The sequence below is a fragment of the Apteryx mantelli genome, chromosome 3, assembly GCF_036417845.1.
Source record: "Apteryx mantelli isolate bAptMan1 chromosome 3, bAptMan1.hap1, whole genome shotgun sequence".
Classification (NCBI taxonomy): domain Eukaryota; kingdom Metazoa; phylum Chordata; class Aves; order Apterygiformes; family Apterygidae; genus Apteryx; species Apteryx mantelli.
In genome coordinates, this window is record NC_089980.1 from 138232511 (window position 1) to 138251480 (window position 18970).

An 18970-nucleotide genomic window follows, 5' to 3' on the forward strand; every position below is an offset into this window, starting at 1 on the left:
AGGCGATGCTCTGGCCCCGTCGCCGTGCATGGACCGCAGGCAGACACCTTAGTTAAGGTTTATCAATATTGGGGCAGGAAAGGAAAGACACAGTCATCTCCAAATGGGTTCAAGCCGGGCCTGGCGAGTCCTTCCCCGCTGCCCAGCAGGGCTCATCCATCTGCCGTGCTCGGCATGCCGCGAGCCGAGAAAGGACAAACTGTGCTTCGCGCTGGCCCCAGCACTCTGCCCGCGAGAGTGCACAGGGACCGAGACATCACCATGCTCATCCCCCCACCACCATCCTGGTGGAGAGCAGCCTCCTGCAGCTGCTGATTATCCACTTTTGTGCCAGCAACGTTGTGCTGTGGAGCCGAGAGTCCCCTGCCCAAGAGGAGGAAGAGCTGGTTACGCGGGCGAGCTTTGCAAGTCCCAGGGGCCCAGGCGCCTGGCTGCAAGCAGCACCGTCACCCCGGCGTGATGGGAAAATATCCCATTCCGAGGGGGTGGTGTGGGGAGGAGCATCATTTATTGCAGCACCAAAAATGGTTTGAATGTCCAGGAATGGCATTCCCTCTCCATCGCCTGTGTGCGCGCCCATTGCTGCTCCCGGGATCCTGCTCCGAGCTCTCCCTGCTGGGACCCGGCCACCTTTCACAGAATCACAGAATCACAGAAGGGTTGAGGTTGGCAGGGACCTCTGGAGATCATCTAGTCTGACCCCACTGATCAAGCAGGGTCACCTACAGCACCTTGCCCAGGACCCTCTCCAGATGGCTTTTGAATACCTCCAAGGAAGGAGACTCCACAACCTCTCTGGGCAACCTGCTCCAGTGCTCTGTCACCCTCACAGGAAAGAAGTTTTTCCTCATGTTCAGATGGAGCTTCCTGTGTTTCAGTTTGTGCCCGTTGCCCCTCGTCCTATCGCTGGATACCACTGAGAAGAGCCTGGCCCCACCCTCTCTACACCCTCCCTTCAGATACTTAGGCACATTGATGAGATCCCCCCTCAGTCTTCTCTTCTGCAGGCTGAACAGTCCCAGCTCTCTCAGCCCTTACTCAGATGAGAGATGCTCCAGTCCCTTCATCATCTCAGTGGCCCTCCACTGGACTCGCTCCAGTAGCTCCATGTCTCTCTTGTACTGGGAAGCCCAGCACTGGACACCGTACTCCAGATGTGGCCTCCCCAGGGCTGAGTAGAGGAGAAGGATCACCTCCCTCGACCTGCTGGCTCCACTCCTCCTAATACAGCCCAGTATACCATTGGCCTTCTCTGCCACAAGGTCACCTTGCTGGCTCATGGTCCCCTTGTTGTCCACCAGGACCCCCAGGTCCTTCTCCGCAGAGCTGCTTTCCAGCAGGTCAGCCCACCCTAGCTCATTTGGCCATTTGCAGACCTCAGCCCTATCATTCTGCATAAAGCACTGCCTCGGCTCTTCCTCATCCTCCTGCACGTCCCCATAGCAGGTCTCTGGGTACCGGGGAACATCCCCCAGCAGCTCCCTGCTGCCCTTTGTGGTGTTTATCTCCCGCAGATGGGAACAGGGCACCCCGGGACAGGGCAAGAAGGCCCCCCTGGAGCTCTTCAAAGAGCCACCACATCCCACCAAAGCCCCCGGCCAAGGCCACCCGCGAGCACGATGCAGCCCCAGCAGCGAGCACCTGATTTGTGTGGAGCGCCTGGAAAATTACCTCCTGCCCGGTGCTCTGCGGGCAGCTTATTGCGGCCGCACGCCGAGACTGGGAGCGGTGGTTTGTATGGGTGACGCGCAGCGGGAAAAATCGTTTTCCTTGATGGACTGGAGAAGAGCAATTGTCGCCGGGGTCGGCTGCCTGATAAACTCCCATTTTGAGAACCGTGGGACAGAGTTAATAGGAAAAATAATCAAGCGGCATCTGAAAGCAAACAGCGTATCTGGGGAGGCATCTCCCGGGCCGGGTATGTCCTCGCTTCCACTGCTTGTGACATTTAAGGGATGCATGAGTCCAAATGTCTTCTTAAGGAATATAAAACTTCCCCTAAGCGGAAGCGGGGCACTGCACAACAACATGAAGCTCCTGTTTCCAGCCCAAAGTCATTCCCATTTCAAGCATGCCCTGGCTCCGGAGTTTTCCAGCTCCTGCATCCTCCCAGCAGCTTTTAAATCCTCTCAATTTTCCCCTCGTGCCAGCTCCCATCTGCTTTGCGTCCTCTTTATGAAAATGGTCGTTGGCTTTTGCTGCTAATTGCCCGTCAGTTCGAATCCTCCGGCTCTGTCCCTGGTGGGATGCTCTTCCCCTTGAGCCCCATGGAGGAAAGCTCGCTGTCGGACTCCAACTTCCCAACAGAACGAAAATGAAACAGCTGGAAAAATAAACCTGAAACCCCCCCGAGACCAGTCTGAGGACAGTGGTGGTCACTGCAAGTTCAGGCCAGGAGGTGCCACCTCCAGCACTCGCTGATCTCCTCCGGGACGCTGCCGAGCAAAGCTGCCAGATTTTCTGTCCTAATTTTGCAAAGGGGCAAATCCGCCAGAAATCCCAGGTGATTATCCAGGCTGTTCACTGCCTGGGTGCTGCTCACAGGAAAACACCGCAGGGATTTAGTTGCTGGCACCCACAGAGACCTATTCTGCAAATAGGGGCATTTCTCCTGCCTAGGATGCTGGCTTCGGGCGCTGAAGCTATCAGGCACCCCGTCGCCCCCCCCCTCCCCCCCGGCTCGATTAGCAAGGCCATGAGTAACGTCATCTGATGTCACGGTCTGCCTCGTGGTCCTGCCAGCTCAGCCGCGGCTGCTAGCGAGCCGAGCATCCGAACGGCATCCAAATCACCCGCAGAAGAAAATGGCCCTTTGAGGTAATCATCTCCTTTTGCTAGGTTAGGAGAGAGACGGGTTTTGTTTCTGTGCTTCAGTGAACGGTGATAAGCAATTATTTGGGGGGCGCTGGAGCAAATCTCAGCCCTGAGAGCTTCTGAAATTACCCCAAAGGCAAGGAGATGGCAGAAGAAGTGCTGAGGGCTAAACACCCTTGGCAGGACTTTACCACTGGGTGAAGCTCTTGGCCATCCCAGCAGCAAAATTTTCCCCTAAAATGCCCAAATTCAGGCTTCTCCCCAGCTCCCCTCATGTTTGCTCTTCTGGCTTTGGGGTTTCTCTGTCCACGCAGCCCCTCAGCCCCATAGTCACCGCTGCTCTCCGGTGCCGGACGAGTCCTTGTTGTCACCACCACCGCTTCTGCAATGCAGTTTCACCACTTTTCAGCATTTTCATAGATATCTATATTTTTATGCCCCCCCAGGCACACACATATCTGAGATCTCATACGGGCCGTTAAATGCAATCATTTAATAGCCGAGGCACTGTTTGGAAGCGAAAGGAAGCGTTGAGCGTGCCGAGCCGTTTCGCTCCGCTATCCAGGCCTTCCTAGGGAGTTGTTACAAGAAATTACCACGATACGATCTCCGCGCAGCTACAGATTTTATTCTCTAATTGCTGAGGCTGGGTGGTGAGATCGGCACCGGCCGAGCCGGATGGCGATGTCCCGGCTCCCAGCTGGAGCCGAGTGGACGCGAGCTTGGCCTTTGCCAACCAGTGCAGGCACGAGAAGATGGGGGGACACCAGCTTTTCCGAGAGATGGGTTAAGGTGGCCACGTCCCCAGCGCATGGATAAGGACGGTTCGGATCGGTGGCAGGAGCAGGTGGAGGACTGGGACACGTGGTCCTGCAGGAAGGACCAGCTGGGGCAGTCAGGGCATGGAGGATCCTCCTTCCTCCTTTTATTCTTGGCTATGCAGCTGGTTGAGCTCTAGATCAGGCAAATCTCCTGATTTCTTCACAAAAGCTTCAGCTGAGGGTCCTGGTGTCCTTGCCAGCCAGGTGCTAGGAAGGAACGACCCAAACCATGGGAAAACCCAGCTTTGCTGGGCTCCTCTTGGGGACCTGGGCAAAACACCTTCACCCCATACCGTAATTGCTGAAAATCCCCTTCTCAACGTGCTGGAAACCATTTGCAAGCGCTGGTGCAATGCAATGAATGGTTTCCACTGGGGAAAAACAACCCAGAACTGGGGAATGATATTGTTTTATTTGGAAAGGACACAAAGGAGTGTTTTGGCCTCTTCCCCGCCGGCCGATCCAGCTCCCCGTTTCGCGGCATCACTCGCTGCAGGCGTGCGGCTCCGTCTCCTTTTCAGGAAGGAGAAGAAGTTCCCTTCCTCGGCGGAGAAAGCGAAGCGTTTCGATCGCCACGAAATGAAAAGTTTTTAATTTCCCCCGCTCAGCCGCCGACCCAGAAATCAATTATTCGCACCCGCCCGCGATCGATGCACGTCGCACTCATTAGCCCAACGGCGCCCGCCGCAAACGTGCCAGAGCGGGCTGGGAATGAGGCCAAGGAGCCCCCCGCAACCTCCTCCCAGCGTGGGCAGCTATTTTGGGGATGTCGAGCAGGGGGGATGAGCCATGGGGAAAAGGGCCCCCAGGGAGGGCTGCGCACCCATCCGGATCCGCAGGCTCCCCCTTGGCGGAGACTCGGCAAATCCCCGTTGGAAACATCTCACGTCTGAAACCCGTTTTTGTCCTAGATGAGGAAGGGGCGTCCAGCAGGGACGCTCGCCTCCGCGGGGAGGTGGGTGGGAAAGGGGCAGGATTTTTGATGCTGGGACCCATCGACTCTCCCGAGCGCAGCCCTGCCGTTCCGAAAGAGCATTTGGGTGTTTTCGGCTTTGGGTCACGTTGGTGCTTCGCTGGGGCTGCCCCGGGCGGGGGGTCCGGTGCGGCGGCGCATCTCCGTGCGGATCGGCGGGCAGGGGAAGCGGGGAGGGTGGGCTCGGGGGGGCCCGGCGGCGCGTGTCAGCGCCCGGGGGTGGGCTCAGCGGCGCACGTGTTCGCGGGCTGGGGAGGGAGGTGTGTGGATGTGTGTGTACACCGTATATATATCCCGGCGTGGCAGCAGCGGCGCCGCGAGAGGCGCGGATCCGAGGAGCCCCGCGGCCGGCAGCGCACCCTCAGGTAGGCGATCCGCTCCGCGGCTCCGCGGCTCCGTGGCTCCGCGGCTCGGGGGGGCTTCGCCGGACGCCGGCGCTCGCCCGGGAGGCTTCACCCTGTATACGTCTCCCTCCTCGTCAAGGGTTAAGATCGCTACATCCCCGCGGGAAGAAATGCCTCCGCTCGCACCGCCGGTCCCTGCGTAAGATGCCGGTGCGGGCGAGCATCCTGCGAGAAAGTTTTGCATTCCCAGTCCGGCTCCCTAGGAAAAGCCTCCTCGGATTGACCAGGCTGCGAGACAGGCAGGGACGCAACAGGAGACGGCGCGCGCCGAAGCCCACCGACGCCGTGGCGAAAGCACGGCATCTTCCTTGCGGCATCCCTGTGGGCCCCCCCTGCCACTATTCCCAGCAGGAAAGGTGCCGGTTAAATGACGGCTGGCGGGTTCGTTCTCCCCGCGAGGCAGAACGGGAGGATTTTTTTTGCTGTTGCTCATTTTCTCGGAGGTATTATTATTTTCTTTTAAACAAAAGCCCCAGGGCTTTGCGCAGCTCTCCCCGCGACGACGCCTCCGACCCGGGCTGCGGAGCCACTAAGCTGCCGCGCTCCGACTTTCCCCGCTCCGGGTTTGCGTCGTGCTGCTTTAGAGCCGGAACAAAAGGGGCGGTAGGTAACTTTGCAACTTCGCCGGGGTCACCGGAGGATGCGCCCGCAGCCCTCTGCCGCGGGAGCAGCCCCTTTTCCGCCCCGAAAAAGCACAAAAGGCAGGAAAACTGCTCTGGCAGTCCCCGAGAGAAAGAAAGGCGGGTAGGAATGCGTGGCTGGGAATTGGGGGTACCGGGGGGATCCGGGAAGAAATTTTCTTCCTGGGGTTTTACCTCTAAATAGCCTTTCTCAAGCCGTAGCTCCCGCATCTGTGTTTATGGTCTCGCCGCAGCGTGTAATTTGGCCAATTATGGCCAATTACCTGATTGAGGGGGAGCAACAAAAGGCAGCGCTCGTTTTCCTGCAAGCGCCGGGGAGCGAGATCAGGCCCCAGCCGAAAAAAACACCCCCGGCTCACAAAAGCCGGAGAGCCCGGTCGCCGGCATCGAGGTGCAATGCTGTGCATGGCCCCGGGCTCCTCGCTAAGCCGCGGGAGCTTTTATTTTCCCCCTTTTTTTTTACCCCGCGAGGCTCCCGGCACCTGCGTTTTGCCGGAGTCGGGCTCGGAGGTTTTTTGCCCGGCCGAGCAACGGCGACGGCAACTTTGTGGGTTTTTTAATGTCGGGAGTCTGGGAGCAGAGCGGCGACGTGTTTTAGCCGGTGCCAGTGGGGGACACTGTTGGACAATATTGCGCTTTTCGGCTGGAGGCGGCTTGACTCCTTCGATGCTGCGTCCCAGGCCACTTTGCCGTGCCCTCGGGATGAGGCCTTGCTTTGGGCGTGAAGCATAGGAATAAGCAGGGGGAAAAATAAAAACAATTCCTCGGGGCGGTCGCAGGGCGAGGATTTCGTCTGCGCCCCAGCGCGGATGGCTTTTCTCGTCTCCTCCTTCCCAGCCGGCCGGAGCCCGCTCCGATCCCCCCCCCAGCACCGCGTGCAAGTTCAAAAATAAAGCAAAATAAATGAAAGCACATCTCCGTAGCCACCTGCTTCCCCTTCCACCGGCCTCCTGCTCCCTCGCAGGTTATTAATGCCCCGTGAGCGCTGCTCTGTCGTGTCCACTGGCCTCTGAATTACTCTTTTTATGTGTATACGCCTCCCGCGTCCTCCCCCCCGGAACAATAAACAAGAGCCGGTTGCTTTGATGGAGAGCCGGACTCCTCCGTTAGCTGAACTGCAGGCTGGGTTTCCAGAAAGGCTGTCGCTTTTACCCTAATAATAATAATAATAATAATAATAATAATAATAATAATAATATCATCAGGGCATTTCAACTTCATTGCAAACTGCTACCGACGCAGCCTGCGCCAGCAGGGACCACAGAGGTGGGTGCAAGCAAAGGGTGGGCGTCATGTCCCTCCGTCCCAGGGAGATGGAGAGTTTTCCCTTTAGGAGAGGGAAAATCGGGGCAGGATGGAGGAAGGAGGCGAGAGCTTCGCCCCGTCCTGCCAAGGAGGTGCCGTTTCGGGGGCAAATTGCGGATTTTTCGGAGACTGGTCCTGGCTGGTGCTTTGGGCTCTGCCGAGGCCTGGGAGCTGCTGCTAGACTCAAAAATGGGCTTTATACCTCAATCTAGCCCCGGCTGCCCCAAGCGCAGCTTGCTCCAGCATCCCCGACACGGACAGCCAAGGGTAGCTGCACTGATTTAATTTTTTGGGAAGCTCTGAAGCTCAGGGGAGGGATTTTTTCCCCCGTTTCCCACCCCCCCCCCCCCGCCACCGTGCCCTTGAGCCTTATCACCGGCGCACGGCCGTTCCTGCCGATTCTCCATGGGGAATTACGTTGGCCGGGCGAGCGCCCGTGCCCGGCCGGCCCGCGCCGATAGCATCTTCCAATTAGCAGGCGAGAAAAGCCTGGGCCGTAATCGCCGCCGCGCCGCAGCCAGATGTCACCGGCTTTCTCGAGGACGCCGTGAACTTGAAAGCACGCCGGGGGACGAGGAGCCGGCGGGGAGGCTGCCTGCCCGAGCGCCGCGGGTCCCCGGGACGCCGGCGTCGGCGCGGAGCATCCGTCGGGGCGCCCGCCGTGGGGAAGCCCCTCCGCCTCCTTCACGGGCACCGCGTGGGCTCCCTGCCGGTGGCTTTGCAGGAGCCGTCCCAAAAAACCTCCCTCATCACCAGCCCAGCAACCTCATCCCCCGTCTCCCCTTGGCCTGCCCCACTTTGGGGATGCCGGGGGGACACGGGGACCCTGCAGGCGAGCGGGGGCCCGGCCTTCTCCCAGGAGCTTCCTGCCAATCCTCTGACTCACTCCGCCATCCAGTTTTAATGAGCCTCAGTGAAGATTAAGCCTTAATTCCTGCTCCTTATCAGCTCTCCCTCATACCCTCCAGCAAATGACAACCAGATGCCGTCAGGCGCGGTGTCACCGCCAGCTTAACCCTGCCAGCCTGCAGCTGGGGCCGGGGAGGGACCGCAGGGGCCTGCGATGCCGGCCGCAAATCCCCAGGGATGCTCTGCCGCGGCTCCCTCCCCTGCCCGGCCCCACCGGTAAAGCAGAGGTCGCACAAACCCTCGGGGCTCTTGCCAGCGTCACTCCGCCGCCGGCAAGGAAATCCTGCCGTCATTTCTTTAGTGCCTCGTGCATCCTCTCTGCTGGTCGCTGAGTCGGCTCAAGGATCCCAAATCCGGCCTTTTCTGGCTGGCGCTCAGCTGTATTGCAAGGAACAGGAATGTTAATGCCGCTGGCGGAGAATGGATTTGGGGTGAGCCCTGACTCGCTGGCTTTGCAGCCTCCGCCGGCTGCTTGAGTAAGGAAGAGCAAACCCACCCCCAAAATCTCCCTGTGCCTCCTGCACGCACTGGAGCCCACCTTCCCATTGACCCGCAGGGAAACCGAGTCAGGAGAGAAGACGGGAGCTGCAGACCTGCCTCCAGAAACACCTTCACCGCTGAGGCCCTGGATTATAGAAAGGAGAGGGTGATACACCGTGGAGGAGGCACGTTTCTGATTGCAATAGACCTGGTTAAAGCAGAGGTCCTCGGTTTCTCCTCTCTGCGATGTCCATGTTTCTCCTCTCTGGATGTCCATGGCTGAGTCCCCCCCATCGGACAAGGCTGCGGGGTGCTTGCTTCTGGCTGGAGGATTGCCTGGTTTGCAGAACCTTCTGCACAGAGACAAGCGAGGACTGTAGGCACCACTGTCCTGGTCGTTGGGGTCTTCCTTGCCTCCAAGGAGGACACATGCTCCAGCCCAGGATGGGTTTCAGCTGCGTGTGATGCTAGGATGAGCCCTCTGCAGAGGACCCTGAGCCCAGCATGTGGTTTCCTGGTGCCTGTCAGAGATGGCATGAAAGGCTGGCGATCATTTTTAGAGGAGAAAAGGGACTTCTCATACCCTTGTGCATGACTTTGAAGAGGCTTCTGGAGATATTCCCACTTTATCCCCACTTTCTTTAGCAGGGAACCCCTTCTGCTGGATGCGGCTTGTTCCAAGCCTGCTCCGTACTACTCCAGGTCCATAGGGCACCAAGGGACCCAAGGTGCCACCAAGGGTAGCCCTAACCTTCATCTCTCCATCCTGCTCTGCTCTCCTCCTCCGCCTCTCCTTTTCCCTGTTGCTGGCTTAGAAACCTCCCACAAGACTGCAGACAAGCCTTGCTTCACACTGTCTACCACCGTGCCCCAACGACCCTCTTCTCCTGCATCTCAGAAACACTTGATCCCTTTTTCTGGCAGATTTAAAGCAAGAGGGAGGTTTCAAGTGGACCTCGTCTCCTGTTGGCAGATATCTGTGGTGATCCATCCATCATCCTCCATGGGACCCATCCCAGCACTGCCACGATTCGGGCTGTGATTGTGTGGCCCAGCCTTTGGAGGAAAGGAGAGCTGCTGGCTTCATGTGATAGCCCGGACAGTGGTGACATGGCCAAAATCTCCTCAAAGGGGAAGGAGAGCACTCGCCAAGGGTGGCAGGGGTGGAAACATGGATCTGCCATGGGCAGCCTTGCATGACATTGGTCAAATCACTTAACCACGGTTTGCCTGGTCTCCCTGTGCTGGCATTGGTCTTGGAGGCAGTGCGAGGGTTTAGGCAGGGCTGGAAACCGGCCTCGGCTGAAAGGGGGCTTGAAACAGGGCACTGCAGCTCCCTGCTTCTGCAACGGGAAGGGAGCGGGCATCTGCTTGCAAGGGCTGTCCTGTGTCTCAGCCAGACCCAGGGTAATAAAGAGTTGGTCGTTAAACCTTAATGATTAGCTATTCAGGTGGAAACACCTTGGAGCACCGGGGGCTGGATGATGCCAGGAGATTTTAATGGACTCTGGCTGTGATTTCGGACATCAGTGCTCCTGGCTTTGTGTCCTACCTTGCTGGGGCCGCAGCACAGCCGAATGGGGTGCGTGTCCGTGTCAAACCAGCAGCAAAGGAAGATGGCTACTGAGCTCAGGACAGGGATGCCAGGGTCCAAACTGTCCCCCAAAATGGACTGGAGAGCAAACCGGAGCAGGGCGAGGTCTGCAGAGAGCCTTTCCTGTGCTCAGCTCCGGTGATGCTTGGCTAAGCAGTGTCCTGCTCCGGGGCAGTCTGGACTGCGCCACTACGTCTGCGTGCTAAAATAAGCACCGCCGGGGCCCGGAGGCCAGCTAGCCCCGTCTGGTCACAGCGTGAGATAGACTGGAAAGAATTAAGCCGGCAAATAATTTGTTTCTGGAGGTGCTGGGGGGCAACTGGGCAGGGAGGCTCCCTTCCCAAGAAGCAGGTTTGGCGAGGTCTGCGCATTGCTGGTAGCTCATTTAGGACCAGGTATCTTAAGAGCAAACGCGCTGTATGTTTTGGGAATCAGATGTCCAGGGAGCATCCATCTAGGGGAGTAGATCTGAGGTCCGGTGTGTTTTCGCAGGAGCTCGCCAGCTCCCAGCGAGCTGCCCCGTGCCGGCGGCCGCCCGGGCTCACCGTCTCTGTCTCTCCGTGCTCCAGCTGCTGCGGTTGCCACCATGAGGGCCGTGCTCTGGGACCTCCTGCTGCTCTGCTTGTTCGCCCACGTGCTCAGCGACTGCCAGCGCGACTGCCTCAGCTGCGACCGGCACATGTACAGCCAGTGGGACGGCTTCAACGTGCTCGTAAGTCCCTCGAGGCCCCCTGCGCGGGGCGGCCTCCTTCGCCCCGCCGCTGCTGTTGGGTTTACGTTTTTTTTTAAGCTTTGGGAGCCCTTCAGCTCATCGTTGCAGCTGTAGGAGGTGATGAACAGTGGCTAGAGGCAGGCAGGGAGCATTGCACCACAGGGGGATGGTGCCACCGACCCGCAGGGTGCAAATGGGTCCTGGGTGCCAAAAGGCCCCAGCAGGACCGGCTTTATGCTAGGGACAGGTTTACAGATGCATTATGAAATTTGATGAGTTTGAGAGAGAAAAAAGCCTCCAGGACTGTCAAGCCAGCATGAAATGCCTTGCAAATGAAACGGTTAATTGGAAAGGGATGAATCAGCATGTCAGACCCCCACCCATCCCCTCCCAGCCTGTTAATCTGGCCCCTGGATGTGTTTTTGGGAACAAAGCCGAGTTGCTGGGCACGTTCCTGTGTGCTCGGCTCAGCATCTCCACTCTGCTGCCAGCCCTCAACCAGCCTCTTGCATCCCAGTGCAACCCGCTCCGAGGAGGCACACGGCACCGGGCTGTCCCGGGGTGATGGCAGGGAGCAGACTCCGCTTGCAGAGCTGTTTGGGCGCACGGCCTCCGGATGGGAATGGGCTGCTTCCCGGCTCCCTGCCCCAGCCAGGGCCTGACACTGCAGGGCATCACCTCCCCAGCAGCAATGGGGTCTGGGCCTCCGGGAGCTTTTTCACCACATTTCCTCATTTTCGGAGCTCGGCTCTACGTTCCGGTTGGCTGTGTAGCAAAGCAAACCTCGCCTTGAGCGTTTGATTAAAGAGCGCGCGGTCAGGAGATCCATTAAAGAGCGCTTTTTCACAGCCGATAATGCTTTCTTTTCCTCTCCAGCGAGCCATGGCGATGCTCTTGCGAGGAACATTTCTTTCGCTATTGTCCCCCCCCTCCTCCAGCCACGTGGGCAGGATCGATCACATCCCCCCTGCCCGCTTCCCTGTTTATTATCGAGTCTGCAAGGATAAATTACCACGGGCTGTGACGGCCGCCTGTCAAGGGCTCAGTGCCGTGTCGGCCCGGCTGCTCCCGCAGGAGCCGGCAGCATGGGAAACCTCCAGTAAAGCAGCCGGGCTGGGAAAATCTGCCCCCAGCTGGGGCTCATCCAAACTGCCCCGGGGGTGCCCTGCCCTGGGGGTGGGCTGGGGAGAGCAGATGGATAATGCACCCTTAAGAGGGACCAGGAAGGCTGAGCGCTCACCCTGTCGTGGCGCTCGGGCACCGTGACTCATCCTGGCCGTCACGCGCTCCACCTCGCGCCGGCTGCCAGGGGCACGGTGGGAGGCCGAGGCCACCGCGGCACGGCGGCAAGGTTTCGGGGCCGAGCCAGCTGCCCCTCAGGCATGGCGGCAACAAGCACGAAGGAGGCGGAAGGAGGGGAGAGGGCAGGGAATTGCGGAGGACGTGCAGGAGCAAGACGGGACCGGTGACTTCCAGGGCAGCCGCCCCAGCAGCCGCCTCCGTCCCCCAGCCGAGCTTGCAAAGTGGTGCATGCAGTTGCACCGTGCCCATTTCCACCTGCCTGCCCTGCTGGCAAGGCCTCCTCTCCAGCAGGGGCAAACACAGGGCTCAGTTCCCAAGATTTGGAGCACAGTCCTCCTGCTTCTACCCTGAAACATTACTTGCCAGCCTGAGTCCCCCAGCGTCTGTGCAGAGAGCTAGCCCTTCCTGCTTTGTCCCATTTCTGGAGGGTGCAGGTCTTTCTGTGCCTGGTGGTGCCACATCATTAAGCTCAGGGGACATCCCCAAGGAAGATGTGTGCTAACGGGATAGTGAAAAGCTAATGTTTCCTGCTGAACCCTGTCCAGCCTGTGGCAAGCTAGAGGCAGGCTGAGCAGCAATGAATGAGAGGCATTTTGCTTAACACCAGCTTTGCCCTGCCTTTCCTGGCACTCACGGACAGCGAGATGGAGATGAGATGGGGTGGTCGGGGGCTCATGGACCCTCTGACAGGCTTGTATTGCAAAGCAAGAATGATTTGAGTCAGGACCACTCAGGAGTAGAGGAGCCTGGAGTCTTTATTTGAGGTAGAAGAAGTGGCATGCTGGAAGTTGGTACAAACCACCACCATCTTCAAAGCAGCGGCCAAGCAAGTCCCATCCAGCCTTGTGGCTGGTCCATCCTCGCTCAGGACTTTGGAAATGTAAAAGTAGTTTTCCAAGGGCTGCAGAGCTGAGACTTCATAGATATAGAAACAAGAGATCCCCTGAAGTTAGGGGCATGCCTCCGCCATGGTAGCTGCTGGCTGTCAGAGTAAGAAGAAGCTGATGGAGCAAGTCTTCATGATGTGGAGGAATCACCTACATCCTGGCCCCTAGAGTCATCTAGGGATGGTGCAAATCCATGGTGGTACTGTTCCTGCCAACTAAAGGTTTTACACCCTGACTCAGAAGGAGCTGCTCTGGGTAGTGTAGGAACCAGTCACAGGAGCATTGGCCCGTGTTTGCTGAGGACTCCCAAACCTTCTCTCCTGCCCCATTCCAAAAGGACACATGTACTACACATGCCTGCCCATGTGTACTGTGCACATCTGGCCACATGACCTGTGCATGCCTGGCCACATGTGCAGTGCATGTCCATGTGATGATCCTAATTCAGCCAGCTCAGCACCTGCCCTTTGCAGGAATACTTGAGAGACGGTGAAAGACTCAGTGACTTTCATTAGAAATGAAGCATTCAGAATTACACCTGCTCATCCCTAGCAGGGACAGGAGCTGCAGGGCAGCAAGTTGGAGGAAGAGAGTCCTTGAGGGCCTCAAGACAGTGCTTCCAGCCAGGCAGGCAGGGACGGTCAGGATCTTCCTCCCTGCTCGTCAGCGTGGAAGCCTAGCTGTGGTAGGAGCTGGGAGGCAGGATGGGCAGCACATTTGAGCTGGTTTCTGTCATGCAGATGACCCAGAGGGTCTCTGCAAGGAGGACAGGCTCTCCACCTGTTGTTCACGTGTGTTTGCTGCATGCTCAGGTTCAAGCAAGTCCAACAGTGAAAACTCAAAGACAAATGAGAGCTAAAGTGCCTTGAGCTGAACAGCTGGCAGAAGCTACCAGTGCTGATTGGAAGTCATCTAAGAGCTGGCAGCAGAAGTGGTGAAACTGTTTTCATGTGAATTAAGGGAATTGCATGGTGGCAAAGGACCCCAGGATGTTCATGATCCTGTTTTATGGTTGGGCCATAGAACCACAGTCCCCACTGATGGCATTTGGCCTAATGCCTAGGGTAATTCCTTCTGAAGCATATTTAAAATTAGCTAGTGCTAATCAGACAAGTTATCTTCATGTAACCAGCCACCTTTTATCCCAGAAGCAGGGCACTGCAGGGACGTTTTGTCTATCAGCACTAGACTCCTCAAAGGTTTTGATATCCACGGGACAGAAGTCTTGGCTCAGCACAGGAGCAACCCTGAGGTTTACACAGAAGGATTAGTCACATCTCTCACTGCCAGAGCTCCCCCATGCTGCGTGCTTTTGGCAGGGCAGATAGCCCCATAGCAACGACAAACCAGCTCTGAAACCCAATCAGGGCCAGGGCCAGCTCCAGCTTAAGCACCAGAGGAGCTTACAGGGAAGGGTAGATCCAGTAAGGCTTTCAGTGCAAGTTTTTCCTGTTCTTGTAAGCAATAACCAGCTCCAGCTCAACCTGATGAGCAGATCATGCTCTTTCCACATGTTTCTCTGCCAGGGGTGAACCAGGGCTGGCCGGGGACACTTGAAGGCTGTGGCCACCCAGGACTGCTTGGATTCAGGTCACAATGAACAGCCTCCAGCTTACAATGCTACCCAGATCCATTGCACAAAGGGAAGGATACAAACATTGCCCCCACAGTGTCCTCCTCATTGAGATTTGTTTGGGTTTTTTTCCTCCTGTTGACCCAGCCAGGACATGTCCTGTTCCTGCAGGGGTGCAACACTCAATATCAAAAAACATAAGACTGTATCCCCTTTTTTCCCATCACTAAGAGAAGAACTGAGCTCGGCCTCCTGAAAGCTCTGCCACTTTAGAAAGTGTACGTGAGAGCAGCGGGAAACCTTTGTTTCAGAGCTGCAAAGCTGGAGGTTTCCAACAGCTGAGCTCAAGAAATGCCAGCTGGTGTATCTACAAAGACTCTCACAGCTTTCCCAGCCATACAAGGACCCACACAGCCACATCACTTTGGGACAACTATATATATATATTGCTCTGAAGAGCCTGGCTTCCCTCAGACATCAAAATAGGGAATTGCACGTGTCTGAGTGGCTCTCTTACAATTTTCTCCTGATTGGTTTCCCCTGGGTGCTGGGTTTTGCTGCTACTGTCTGGCGAGCAGTGGTGTCTGAGGAGTCTCTCAGAAAGAGAGAAGTTGTAGACCTGATGGGATGTACCCACAGGTGCTGAGGGAGCTGGCCAGTATCACTGTGAGGCCACTCTCAATGATCTTTGAAAGGTCATGGCCATCAGGGAAGGTTCCTGAAGGCTGGAAGAAAGCAAATGTCACCCCTAGCTTTCACAAGGGCCAGAAGGAGGATCCAGGGAACTACAGGCTGGTGAGCCTCACCTTGATCCCTGGGAAGGTGATGGAGCAAATAATCCTGCAAACATTACCAAACATATGAAGGACAGGAAAGTGATCAGAAGTAGTCAGCATGGATTTACCAAGGGGAAATCATGCTTAATCAACCTGAGAGCTTTCCATGATGAGATGACTGGCTGGGTAGATGGGGAAAAGCAGTGGATGTTGTTTATCTTGAATTTAGCAAGGTGTTTGACACTGTCTCCCATAACATCCTCACAGACAAGATGACAATGTATGAGCTAGGTAAGTGGTCAGTGAGGTGGGTTGAAAACTGGCTGAATGGCTGGGCTCAGAGAGTTGTGATCAGCCACATGAAATCCAGCTGGAGGCCAGTCACCAGTGGAGGACCCCAGGGGCCAATACCAGGGCCAATACTGTTTAACCTCTACATCAGCGACCTCAGTGAAGGGACAGAGTTTGCCCTCAGCAGGTTTGCAGACAATAAAAATCTGGGAGGAGTGACTGATACACCAGAGGGTTGTGCTGCCCTTCAGAGGGACCTTGACAGTCTGGAGAGATGGGCAGAGAGGAACCTCATGAAGTTCAATAGAATGAAGTGTACAGTCCTGACCCTGGGGAGGACTAATGCCATGTACCAGGACAGGCTGGGGGCCGACCTGCTGGAAAACAGTTTTGTAGAGAAGAATCTGAGGGGGGGGGGTCACTGTAGACAACAAGGTGACCATGAGCCAGCAAGGTGACCTTGTGGCAGAGAAGGCCAATGGTATACTGGGCTGTGTTAGGAGGAGCATTGCCAGCAGGTCAAGGGAGGTGATCTTTCCCCTCTACTCAGCCACATCTGGAGTGCTGTGTCCAGTTCTAGGCTCCCCAGTACAAGAAAGACATGGAGCTACTGGAGCGAGTCCAGTGGAGGGCCACTGAGATGATGAAGGGACTGGAGCATCTCTCATCTGAGTAAGGGCTGAGAGAGCTGGGACTGTTCAGCCTGCAGAAGAGAAGACTGAGGGGGGGGGGAAATCTCATCAATGTGCCTAAGTATCTGAAGGGAGGGTGTTGAGAGGATGGGGCCAGGCTCTTCTCAGTGGTATCCAGCGATAGGACGAGGGGCAACGGGCACAAACTGAAACACAGGAAGCTCCATCTGAACATGAGGAAAAACTTCTTTCCTGTGAGGGTGACAGAGCACTGGAGCAGGTTGCCCAGAGAGGCTGTGGAGTCTCCTTCCTTGGAGGTATTCAAAAGCCATCTGGAGAGGGTCGTGAGCAAGGTGCTGTAGGTGACCCTGCTTGATCAGGAGGATTGGACTAGATGATCTCCAGAGGACCCTGCCAACCTCAACCTTTCTGGTTCCGTGCTCAACACACAGGAAATTCCATCTAAGCCTAAGAAAAAAAACTTTATTACTGTGAGGGTGGCTGAAGGCTGAACCGGGTTGCCCAGCGAGGCTGTGGAGCCTCCATCCTTGGAGATACTCAGAAGCCATCTGGACATGGTCCTGGTGACCCTGTGTGAGCAGGGAGTGGGCCTAGGCCAAAATGGGGCTGAAAGCAACAGTTTGGGGGTTCAGCTGGGCGAAATATCACATCTCCAGGCAGCAGCGCGGCCGGCTGACCGTCCTCTCTCCATCTCGCCGCGCAGGTCTGCGTCCTGGAGTGCGAGGGCCAGGCCGTGCCGCGCGCCACCTGGGAGCTCTGCGCCGCCGCCTCCGCCGGCCCACGGGAGGAGGAGGAGGAGGACGACGATGACGACTACAATGACGCCGCCGATGCCGCCATGGCCCGGCCCTTCGAGGTGGAGGAGGCCGCCGGGCTGCGGGGCGCCGGCCCGCGGCCCGCGATGGCGGCGGCGGTGGCAGCGGCGGCGAGGCGGGCGGCGCAGGTAAGCGCTCTGCTGCGGCAGCGGGCGGCCGAAGACGGCGGCAGCAAGGCACCGCCGGAGCAGCCGGCCGACGTCGTGGCCCAGCGGCCGGGGGCCCGGCCGCCAGCGGAGCCAAGGCGGCTGGCGGCGCCGGCGGCCCGGGGGGTGCAGAAGCGGTACGGGGGCTTCATCGGGGTGCGGAAGAAGCGCTTTAGCGAGTTCCTCAAGCAGTACCTGGGCATGTCGCCCCGCTCCAGTGAGTACGACATAGCCGCCGACCTGAACGAGCACAACGAGATCTAGCCGGCGCCCGTGCCGCCCCCGACACCCCGCCGATCCCCCTTAGAGCGGCCAAAAAAGTCAACCCTTCCTCCCCCTTCCCCCCACGCCAGCCCTCAAAATGGCGCCCGACACGGCCCCGTCTCGCCTCAGCGGGGGCGGCGGGGCGGCGCTTCCCTCCCCACCTCCGCCACGGCCTTTCCGGCCACCCCCGGCACCCCAGGAGGCCCGAGCAGCTCAACCCCAGCCTGCTGCTGTTATTTTTACATTTTTTCAGCCCACGCTGTAGCTTTGCAACCCTGATCCGTCCTCCCCCCCCCCCCGGCTTCTCCCCCGTTTTTCCTCAGCGAGCGCCATTTTGGACGCGCGGCGCTGAGGTGCCGCTGCCCCGCGGTGACTCCTCGAGGCAGGCCGGGGCGGGGGGGGAGGGGGCCACGCATTTTCCGAAAGGAGAAAATTTCCCAATTTTAGATTTCAAAAATGCGTTTTTAAGTGTCGGCTCCCCACGGAGGATCCGCTGAGCGGAGCCGGAGCTCCTCCATCACCCAGAGAGTGACCCACCGCCCTCCATTTTGGCAACACAGCCCGGCCCTCGCCGTGGCTCAGCTCGGTGTCAAAGGACGTGTTTTTGTGCGTGTCCCCGACTTCGTGGCAGCCCTAGAATTAAGGAAATGAAACTTTTTTTTTCTTTCTTTTTTTTTTCTTTTTTCTTTTTTTCCTCTGAGAGGCTTTGCGAGTCTCTCCGGCGGGCCGGCGTTTCCCCGCCTCGTCCCAGCTGCGCCGGAGCCCCCGGGAGAGAGCAGCTCGCGGGCCGAGCCGCCCCCAGGCCCGCTGCGCTCTTGGCTCAGCTGCTTTTTTCCGTTTTTTTTTTTCTTTCTTTTTTTTTTTCTTCTTGTGTTTCGTTTGGTGTTTTTCTTTTTTTTTCTTTTTTTTTTTTTTTGTAGCGTTCCGGCACCGCGTCCCGGCACCTGCCACCAGGCACAGGCAAAATTAAACCCTGCTCCTGTCCACCTAGCCAGCCTCCACCTCACCCTGACGGACCCCAAAGCGCTCCAGACTCGCACGCGTTCAGAAATCACTTTTCTCCCTACTCGAGAGCCCGCTCCTGACCGCTGTTCGCTCGGCAGCAGTTTAAGCCAGGACGCGAAGAAGGCGGCCTCCGTCGGCGACGGGAGCAAGGATCGCCCCAGGGGCAGCGGACTGCGGGGAGGGATACTGGGGAGGAGGGGGAAAGAAAAAATTAAAAAAAAAAAAAGAAGAAGGAAAAATAAAAAAATCTGGCAGGATGTTTGCCAAATTTTAGTCCCGCTGGAAACATCCCAAATTAGACCCAGGATTTGGGGGTGGGGAGGGGTGGAACCACAGTGGGAAAATGATGTGTTTCGGCTTTGCCTACCCCACGGGATCTCCCACGGCCGCTGAGATTTTTGAAACGCCTTCGGGTCTTCGGTGCGCCCTGCTCCCAACCCCAGCCCTGCCCCGTCGCCTCCGTGCCTCGGTTTCCCCCCGAGCGAGGGGGGCAGGAGGGTAACGGGGGCACGACATGACGCCCGTCCATTAAAGGCTGGTCCAGAAAGCAACTGGAAGCATTTTTATTTTATTTATTTATTTATTGAGCGCTTTCCTTGAGGTTT

The 18970-nt window shown here is 57.5% G+C and overlaps 1 protein-coding gene across 4 annotated transcripts; it reads left to right on the top strand.

The window, feature by feature from the left end:
• Positions 1-4918: 4918 nt before the first annotated feature.
• PNOC (prepronociceptin) lies at positions 4919-18916 on the top strand. Of its 4 annotated transcripts, XM_067294460.1 has the most exons (4): positions 4926-4973; positions 10511-10653; positions 16839-17078; positions 18281-18916. In XM_067294460.1, exons 2-4 carry the CDS (start codon positions 10528-10530, stop codon positions 18443-18445), a joined length of 531 nt encoding a protein of 176 aa, XP_067150561.1. In that variant the 5' UTR covers positions 4926-4973; positions 10511-10527; the 3' UTR covers positions 18446-18916. The 4 variants fall into 4 exon arrangements, with proteins under 4 accessions (XP_067150559.1, XP_067150561.1, XP_067150558.1 ...); XM_067294458.1 differs by having other exon boundaries at positions 4919-4973; positions 10434-10653; positions 16839-18368; XM_067294457.1 differs by having other exon boundaries at positions 16839-18368.
• Positions 18917-18970: the final 54 nt, after the last annotated feature.